Genomic DNA, 9,840 nt, shown 5'->3' with positions numbered 1-9,840 from the left:
ATAGAAAACTCATCAGTGACAGCAGGCTCAGGACCTTCATATCCAAAGCAGTTTCATGTCAGCAGGCAAAGAGAATAAGCTTGGGGAGGATGTACGTAATAGCTTGAAGCCAGTTATCCTGCTGTATTGCAACACTATTCCTTTTCTCTCATCACTGACATCGTTTTGCTCCAAAACGTAGGAAGTAATTAAGAAGGAAACTGTCTTTCATTTTCAGAAGAGTTACGATGATGGCCATAGAAAGGCGAGAGTGGATTACTGTTTGATAGAAGTTCTGCTAGGTTATGGATTTTCAATGTGCGCTGTTACCCATATCAGCAAAAACAGGTCATTACAGCTTTCTGTGACATTCATAGCTAATTTAATGGCAGTCCTGATATAATATGCTATTTAAGCAACAGCCATTTTGCAATTGAAATCTCAGTTCAAATGGTGGCTGTAGGAATCTATTTTTATTTCCAGAATGGTTTCTATGATTTATTATTATGCTGCAAAGTCATGTACCCTTATCAATATGTATTTCATAAATAGGCTTGGAAGGATTAGATTTGTATTGGTAAATGTAGCTAAAATGTCAAATTCACTACACACACACAAACCAACAAATCATAATTGAAATTTACAGATAGGCAAAGTAATAAAAATGTTGCTTGATTTAAGGATATTTGTTTTATTTATTTTAACAGTTATAAAGTTTTAACTTTTTGAATCTCAATATCTACTGTTATTAAAGGATGATTGTTCACACTACCCCAATTTCCTGCAACTGTGAAGATGTAAATCAATAAAAATTGAAAAAAATTGCTTAAAAATAGACATCGATAGATGTTGAAATTATAAAAAATAAAAATCAAATTCTGCCAAGCCTATTCCTAAAGCAATGATTGAAGTTAATTAAAAAACAAACCTAAATCAAATGATCAAAAGGCAAAGGACATGCTATAATTGTACAGAAGCACTTGAGGTCTTTCATAATTACATTTTTTTTCAATAAAAGACAAATGTTTTTTTTTAAAACTTTTTCTTGTGCTTTTTTCACACAGACTGTTTCAAGTGTAAGACAAAACAAATAGGCTCTTCAATGTAACATGAAAAGATTGAGACACCTCTGTGCCTGTGTGCCTAAGGGGTATTTGTGACACCTCAAAGCCTGATGTACATGCCAAAGATATCCAAAAATGTTTCATGTCTCAATATGCTTGGAATCCCGTTTGGTGGCTTCCTTATAACGTATCTCTTTTTCATGAGTAAAAAAAGAGAAAAACTGTGTCTCAGACAATCTAATTTCCAGTACAAATTATTTTTGTAATGTTTGGTAGGTACAGCTGTTACTTTACTTGTTTTGGTTTTTGATGTAGCTTTACATGTATTTTTTTGTATTTAAATACGAAGTTACACAATCCCAGAAGATTAAGATTTGCTTGAAATTATAAAGGCATCATATCAAAAAATCTTTTGATTTTACTGGTCAGATTTTCCAGATGCACTACTGTTGATTCCTATTTTCTTCTTGAAAGACATGTGAAGCAAGTGACTGTCCTTGTTAGAATCCACAATATTACGGGCATTCTATCCTGAATAAATATTATTCAGAAGCTGATAGGACATAAGATAAAAGTCAATAAAAAGAGAATTATTTATTAAAAAGGTCTAATGTTACAAGAACAGTACACAGGAACTATTATTTTTACTGTGTCTTTCACATAGTATATACCATTATATATAGTATATATACAGATTGTATACAATATAGCTAACATTTTGAGATGGGCCATGACAGTAACTTTATTTTGGGCTGCAAACAAAATTTCTTTGATTATTTTTTTTTATTTTATTTTCAAAACAGCTCTTGCGATGTTATACAAAAATACAGTCTTTTTAGTGACTGCCCTGTTACAAGCTCATTCAAGAAAAAAAAAAGGAAAACTCTTTTTGCAGCTAAAAATTAATGACTCATGATAAGGACACATTGCTTTCTGCAAAGTAACAAATATGTAATACATAGATACTTAAACATTTAAAACATGTTTATTAATATATTTAAGATGCAAAATACATATTCTGTTTATGTTGAATATAAAACATGTCCCCTTGTGTCCCTGCAATACAATTACATGACCTGAAGGTGTGTTCCATATTTCCACCACCATTTTGATGCTACTGATCTAGATATAAGTAGATGTACTTATATCTATTTATCCACACCAGACTTTGATACTTGTCATCAACCATATCCATTTAGTGTATTCAGAAATTTGTTTGACTAGAATGCCACCAATGGTGACTGTAACTCCTTTGATTATGAATACCCCTGATTGAACTGCACTGGTGTACAGACAGAGGGAATTACATTTGACTAATTTTAGAATGCGGAAATTTTGCCCTCTGGTTCATTATTGATGCTGATTTTTCTTTAGAAACATGAGCCTGGTCATGCAAGCTCTCTTGCATAATGGAAATGCTTCTGTTTTGCAACCCATAGCAGGCATTTGCTTTGTTTCAACTTGCTCTATCAGCAATGGCAGAGAAGCCAATGTGCATTGCATGCAATCTATTCCACCCCCCCTTCTTTGACCATAAACAGTTATTTCAGAAGAAGTTGTTCAAGGAAGTCCTTTTCTTGTCTTTTATCTCAAAGCAATATGGTGACTAAGAATATTTAAAACCTGGTTCTGGGGTGATCTGAATAGAGCCTTTAAAACTCTCAGTGGGTAACAAAGAAAATGATTCTAATGGCTTTTGAAGAAAATATTTTTGTAAAATGTTCAAAAAGATAAAAAATGAAAATCTATCTTTCATTCAGTTTTGTACAACTTTTGAGTATCTGCTCTGCTATGGTGCTTCCCTGGCTGTTATTTTAAAGGTGTAAGAAATGGCACATTTGGAATGTGCTGACAAGCAAGCAAAGTGATAGAATTTTTGTTAGAGAACCCAGTGCCTGAATTAGATCTCTATGAAAAGAGTTAGAGAATCAGCTATAAGAGTTATGCTACCAGGACTTTCCTGATAAAATGATTTGAGCACAACACAATTGATTACCGCAAACAAGGTAAAGTTCATCCTGGGCAAAGTCCCTACAAACACGGTAGTAAAAAGTCCCCTCGCTGAGAACATCACACACACCACACTGTACAAACCCACACACACACACACCATATACACTAGGGGTCATTTTGGCTTAGGTGCCAATATGAGGAAAGGCCTTTAGATCTAGAATGGGGACTCCTCCTAACTGATTACAGAGTGGAGAAAAGACTGATACAGCAGAAGAACGGCTGGGATTAAAGATGTTAGCACACAGTCCCTATAAAATCAGTCTCTATCTGGTGAGCTCTAGAAGAAGGTCCAGTAGCCTTGCAAACTGGAAATCTTGCTTGATAATTCTTATTTACCCACGTGTCATTCGGGACACAACATTCCACAAAACATATTCTAACTGAACTCTGCATGTTTGCATGACTACAATCCATGAAATATTATGGTCTCTCCATGATATGCATTCTTATATACTTCAGCTTTAGCTTAATTACCAAATATAGAAAGTACAGTACCATACAAAAATGGACTAAAAAAATAAGATCTAAGACTGACAGGAAAAAAGCAGATTTGTCTCCTTGCATTCCTTTTATTTGCTCATTTAGCAACTACTGTATGCTATGATTAAATGCCCAATGGTGGTTTAACTGCTATATGCACTGTTAATGAATTTAGATTATTTATTTTTCTATTAAAAATAAACATTTACTTCCTCTGCAGTTAAATTATACAATATTTGATGAAAAACAATAGAAATTATTTATTTTCTTTTAAGTTTGTGTTCAGTCATTTCCAGTTTACCTTGCAATACAATTAATGGCTTCTTCTCTGCTCTGTTCTCTTTCTTGGGAGTGCTTTCAAAATATCAGATTGACAAATTTTGCTAATTCAATATATATTCATACATTTTTCCAGAAAATATTTCCTGTACTTATCCAGTGGGCCATATAACTGAACTTTTTCTTCTCTCCTACTGCCTTGTCACTGTGAGCAGACAGCCTTAGGGGAAGCAACAAAAGCACTAGATTCAAAGTCCTTATCAAACTTCACTCATTTAAAAAAAAAAACCCAAACAAAACCAATGTACTGTACTAGACACCACTATTTAAACAACTAATGGCACACAACTGGGGATCACCAAAGTTAAACATATTAAAAAAGTAAAGTACATTTGACAGAAATTACATTTGCTTACAAAAGTTTATTACATACAATCTGCATATTTCTGTTGGGCCAGTAAGTGTCCCCTCCCCAAACAGAGGACATCTACAAAAACTGAAGAGAAAACCTGATGAATCATTTATCATTTTTCCAACACTCCTCTAAGTGCACCATGTGTATTTCTATGGGTCTTTAGGCATTTGCTTAGGGTTCCAGCTTCTTCATGAACATAAAGCTCCATCCATTGGTGTTATCAAGCTAAAGCAAACAAACAACGAAAAAAAAAGGTCTGCAGTCTTCACCATGAGGTGGAAGGGACCATCAGTGCCAAGAGCAATGTTACAGATGTCGAGGAAGTAGAGAGAGCATGTAAAGTGGATTGAGAGCTTGTAACTTTTCCACCTGAAATGAAAAACAAAAACAAACAGGGAACAAATGGAATAAACTGTTCTTTCCATATTTGTCAAGAACAAATCATGTCAAACAAACTTAATAGCTTTCTTTGACAGGGTAACAAGCCTTGTGCATGGGGTGGTGGTGGTTACCAAACGTTCATCCATAATTGTTACTGGACTTCTACCATTTGAGTGCCTTTATGTGCATATTAGGAGGAAAAAATTAAATTAATTTATTTTGTGAGTTGGTCACAGTGGCTATCAGTTTGGAGAAATGACTGTACTCTGATAACACTATTTCTGTTTATGGGATTGTACTGAAGAATATTTCCATAAATATATTTATCACAAGAATGATAGTAATAATTACATTAATGTCCTGGTATGTGCTGCTGTCTAAGAGAGGATGGACCCAGATCCTCAGGTTATTTCAGTTGATGAAATTTCATTGCAATTTATACTAGCTAAGGATCTGGCTAGAATAATTGTTCACAGCTAGTTACATTTTAAACTAGGGACTGTTTGTTCCCAAGCAAATGTTACAATATTGGTGCAAAAGTATTGGTATAAAGTGCTCCGTGATCTCATTCCTCACCCTGTCACCAGTTTTCAATAGGAACACTATTGCCGTGTTTCTGCTCTGAGTTTCACCAGTGTGAATCAGGAGGAATTCCACTGAAGCCATAGAGTTATTGTAAATGTATGTGAGAACACCACGAGGTGTGTGAGACTAATATAACCCACCAGTTTTATACTGTTTTAAGATATGGTAAAATTACTTTATTCTATTTTTTTACTATGCATGAAAAATTGCAAGTGGTTTTACTAAGAGGCTGCAAATCTGCATGTTTGTGAATGAGGAAGGGATCTCAGATTAAGTTAACATACATTTCTTTGAACATCGGAGTCCAAGCTCTTTGACTACAATACTAAATTGAAATAATGTCACAACATGACAAAAACTGGAGCTCACTGGTGAGTGTGCCAGGGTCTGCCAGCCATATTTGCTCAAAAAGCCAACTCCCATCATATATTTTCAGACATGTTTTTGTTCTGCTCTTTGTGATGAAGAGGCTGAAAGTCAGATTTCTCTTGCCAAGGAGCCCCTAACCTCTTCAAAATATCGACTAATACACAGACGTTGTCCGTCTTGACGTGATCTTAAATCTTTACCTACTCCCTAACAGACAGCTGTTTTTTTCTTCCTCAGATAAGTCTCTCTTTTCCTCATACCAACCAGCAACTTTGCCTTTATCTTGCACCTGAGAAGCAGGCAGTCCTCTGGTGATGCCATTTTAGATTTAGTATTGGTAAGTAGCGAGGACCGCACAGAAAAACTGGTTATAGAGGACAATCTTGGATTGAGTGATCATGAGTTAATTCAGTTTAAACTAAATGGAAGGATAAACAAAAATAGGTCTGCAACTAGGGTTCTTGATTTTAAAATAGCAAACTTAAAACAATTAGGGAATTAGGGAAGTTGACTGGACTGAAAAAAACTCCAGGATATGAATGTGCAGGAGGTTTGGAGTTACTTGAAGTCAAAGTTACAGAAATTATCTGAAGCACCCCAAGCAAGGGGAAAAACCTCACAAAGAAGAGTTGCAGACTAAACTGGATGACCCAGCATCTCAAACAGGTTATTAAGAGAAAGCTGACAGCCTACAAGGAATGGAAGATGGGAAAGCTACCTCTTGGAGGTCAGAAAGCGTAGGGATCAAGTGAGTACTGCCAAAAGCCAAGCAGAGCTGGACTTCGCAAAGGAAATTAAAACCAATAGTAAAAGGTTCTTAGCCTTTTAAATAAAAGGAAAATAAGGAAAGAAGAAGTGGGACCACTAAGCACTGAGGATGGGTGGAAATTAAAGATAATCTATGTATGGCTCAACATCTAAATTAATACATTGCCTCAGTTTTTAATAAGGGTAATGAGGAGCTTGGGGAAGTGGAATGGTGGTTAATGAGAAGGATATGACAGTGGAAATTACAACATCTAAGGTGGAAGCCAAATTCAAACAGCCTAATGGGATCAAATCAGGAGGCTTGATAATCTCCATCCAAGAATATTAAAGGAACTGGCATGTGAAATTGCAAGCCCCATAGCAAGGATTTTTAATGAATCTGTAAACTCAAGGTTACATGCGATGACTGGAGAATTGTCAATATTGTCATTGTTCTCTTCTCCTCTTGCAATGGGGAGAGATGTGTGCAGTGGAGTGTTTAGGAAAATTTTCTGAATATATATTTATATATATTGCTATATGTTTATGCTTGAGAAAGCAAGGTCAAAGAAATGGGCCCTGCACTTGGAGAAGAAGGTGGTGTAGTTTATGATGGTCCTTAGTTCCTATAGGAGCACATTTCACAGCCATTTTATTAGTGACACAGTCTTCATCCTGGAGCTTTAGGCAGTCTTTTACATATTCTGGATTCAGGCCACTGAGGTCTTTGAAGATAAGGACCAAGATCTTGAACTTAATTCAAAATTCTATAGGAAGCCAGAGTAGAGAGCAAAGGACAGGATTGACGTGTTTTCTGTAGCCAGTATTGTTGAGGAGATGTATTACAGCGTTCAGCCCCAGTTGAATGCTTTATGTCCAGGAATATCACATTGCTGACATTCAGCCATGAATTGATGAAGACTTCAATAACTGAGGCCATGTCATTGCCCTCCAGGATAAGATGAGACGGTAGATGCTGCTCTGTAAGAGCTCAGTGTTAGTGAGGAATACAAGAGAAAGAACGGTTACTCACCTTTGTAACTGTTGGTCTTCGAGATGTGTTGCTCATATCTATTCCAGTTAGGTGTGTGCGCGCGCCGCGTGCACGGACGTCGGAACTTTTTCCCTAGCAGCTACCCGTCGGGCTGGCTGTGGAGGCCCCTGGAGTGGCGCCGATATGGTGCTCTATATATGACCCTGCCAGCCTGACCCCCCTTCAATTCCTTCTTGACGGCTAATCCGACAGAGGGGAAGGTGGGGGGAATTGAATAGATATGAGCAACATATCTCGAAGAACAACAGTTACAAAGGTGAGTAACCGTTCTTTCTTCTTCGAGTGCTAGCTCATATAAATTCCAGTTAGGTGACTCACAAGCCTTACCTCGTAGGTGGGGTTGGAGTCAAGTATTGCAGACTGGAGAATCGCCCTGCCGAAGGCCGCATCACCACGTGATTGGTGAACGATGGCGTAGTGCGATGTGAAGGTGTGCACCGAACTCCATGTGGCAGCCCTGCAGATGTCCTGGAGGGGTACGTGTGCCAGGAAGGCCATTGATGAGGCCTGCGTCCTCGTGGAGTGCGCTGTGACAACAGGCGGAGGGACCTCGCTACGTTATAGCAAGCGCGAATACATGCCACGATCCAGGAGGATATCCGCTGGGAGGAGACTGGCGAACCTTTCATCTGCTCCGCTAGAGCGATGAACAACTGGGTTGTTTTGCGGAATGATTTTGTTTGGTCTATGTAGAAGGCAAGCACCCTCCTAACGTCCAGCAAATGCAGCTGTTGCTCACGGAGGGTGGCGTGCGGTTTTGGATAGAAAACCGTCAGAAAAATATCCTGACTGACATGGAAGCGGGATACGACCTTTGGTAGGAAGGCTGGGTGGGGCCTAAGCTGCACCTTATCCTTATGAAAAAAACGGTATACGGGAGCTTGCACGTGAGAGCCTGTAGCTCTGAAACTGGACGAGCCAAAGTGATGGCCACCAGGAAGGTGACCTTCCAGGAGAGGTAGAGTAGCGAGTAGGAGGCTAGAGACTCAAAGGGAGGACCCATAAGACGAGTCAGGACTAAATTAAGATCCCAGGCCGGGACAGGGGACTTCATCGGGGAATGGATCTTTTCCAGCCCTTTTAGAAAATGACTCGCGATAGGATGTGCAAACACTGACCGCCCGGAAACGCCCGGGTGAAAAGCCAAAATAGCTGCAAGGTGGACTTTAAGAGAACCGAATGCCAGGCCCTGATCTTTTAGGTGTACCAGATAGTCCAGGATGCACGGGATTGAAGCCTGGAGAGGGAGCACCTGCCGTTGGGCACACCAAATAGAAAACCTTTTCCACTTTGCTTTGTAAGCGGTTATAGTAGAAGGCTTATGGCTTTCTAGGAGTACCTGCCTCACCGGGTCCGAACTGGTGAGCTCCGCTTGATTTAACCACGGATCCTCCAGGCCATAAGGTGAACTGTAGTTCTGGGTGGAGGAGGCGACCGTGATTCTGTGAGATGAGGAGTAAGAGGTAGGCGGATCGGGGACCAAATTGACAGGTCCGTGAGTGTGGGTTACCAGCACTGGCGAGGCCAAGCTGGAGCCACCAAGATGACGTCCGCCTTGTCCCTGTGAACCTTGAGAAGCACCTTGTGGATGAGAGGAAATGGCAGAAAGGCGTATAGTAGTTGGCCAGACCATGGAATCAGGAAGGCATCTGCAATTGAGCCCTGACTGTGACCCAAGTAAGAGCAAAAGGTTGGGCACTTCCTGTTGGCCCATGTGGCGAACAGGTCAATTCAGGGAAACCCCCAATTGCGGAAGATGGAGTGGATGACATCCGGACGAATCGACCATTCATGTGTGAGGAACCGTCTGCTCAAGCTGTCCGCCAGTACGTTCTGAATGCCCGGGAGGTATGAGGCTTCAAGAAGGATGGAGTGGGCTAAACAAAACTCCCACAGTAGGAGGGCTTCCTGGCAGAGAGGAGATGATTGGGCTCCGCCTTGCTTGTTTATATAAAACATGGCCATGGTATTGTCCGTCAACACCGCTACACAGTGGCCCTGCAACTATGACAGGAACGCTTGGCATGCAAGGCAGATTGCCCTGAGCTCTTTGATGTTGATATGCAGGGCTAATTCCGCTACTTGCCACAGGACTTGCGTAGTCATGCTTCCGAGATGCGCTCCCCAGCTGAGTGCCAACACATCCGTTACTAGAGTCAGGGTTGGCTGGGGAGGGTGGAACGGGACCCCGGCACTTACCGAGCGGGGGTCCAGCTACCAGCGCAGGGAATTGAGGATATGCTTCGGGATGGTCAGCACCATGTCCAGATTGTTGCGGCCCGGGCGATACGCAGACACGAGCCATGCCTGAGCCGCAACCTGGCATAGAGGGGAGGGATAGCTCAGTGGTTTGAGCATTGGCCTGCTAAACCTAGGGTTGTGAGTTCAATCCTTGAGGGGGCCATTTAAGGATCTGGGGCAAAAATCTGTCTGGGGATTGGTCCTGCTTTGAGCAGCAGGTTGGACTAGATGAC

At 40.2% G+C, this 9,840-nt stretch overlaps 1 protein-coding gene across 2 annotated transcripts in view; it reads right to left on the bottom strand.

Annotated features, from left to right (window-relative positions):
• Nucleotides 1-1,654: 1,654 nt before the first annotated feature.
• The window catches only part of CNTN5 (contactin 5), a 968,120-nt gene continuing 959,934 nt past the window's right edge, over nt 1,655-9,840 (bottom strand). For both annotated transcript variants that reach the window (XM_026651597.1, XM_026651598.1), the window contains exon 25: nt 1,655-4,599. In XM_026651597.1, the coding sequence (XP_026507382.1) occupies nt 4,496-4,599 (104 nt within the window). In that variant the 3' untranslated portion in view covers nt 1,655-4,495. The remainder of the gene's footprint in view (nt 4,600-9,840) is intronic.

This window comes from Terrapene carolina, unplaced genomic scaffold (genome assembly GCF_002925995.2).
Source record: "Terrapene carolina triunguis isolate 2854851 unplaced genomic scaffold, T_m_triunguis-2.0 Scaffold97, whole genome shotgun sequence".
In the NCBI taxonomy this organism is placed as follows: Eukaryota; Metazoa; Chordata; order Testudines; family Emydidae; genus Terrapene; species Terrapene triunguis.
The sequence above is the reverse complement of the archived record's forward strand: the minus strand, read 5'-3'. Positions and strand labels throughout refer to the sequence as shown.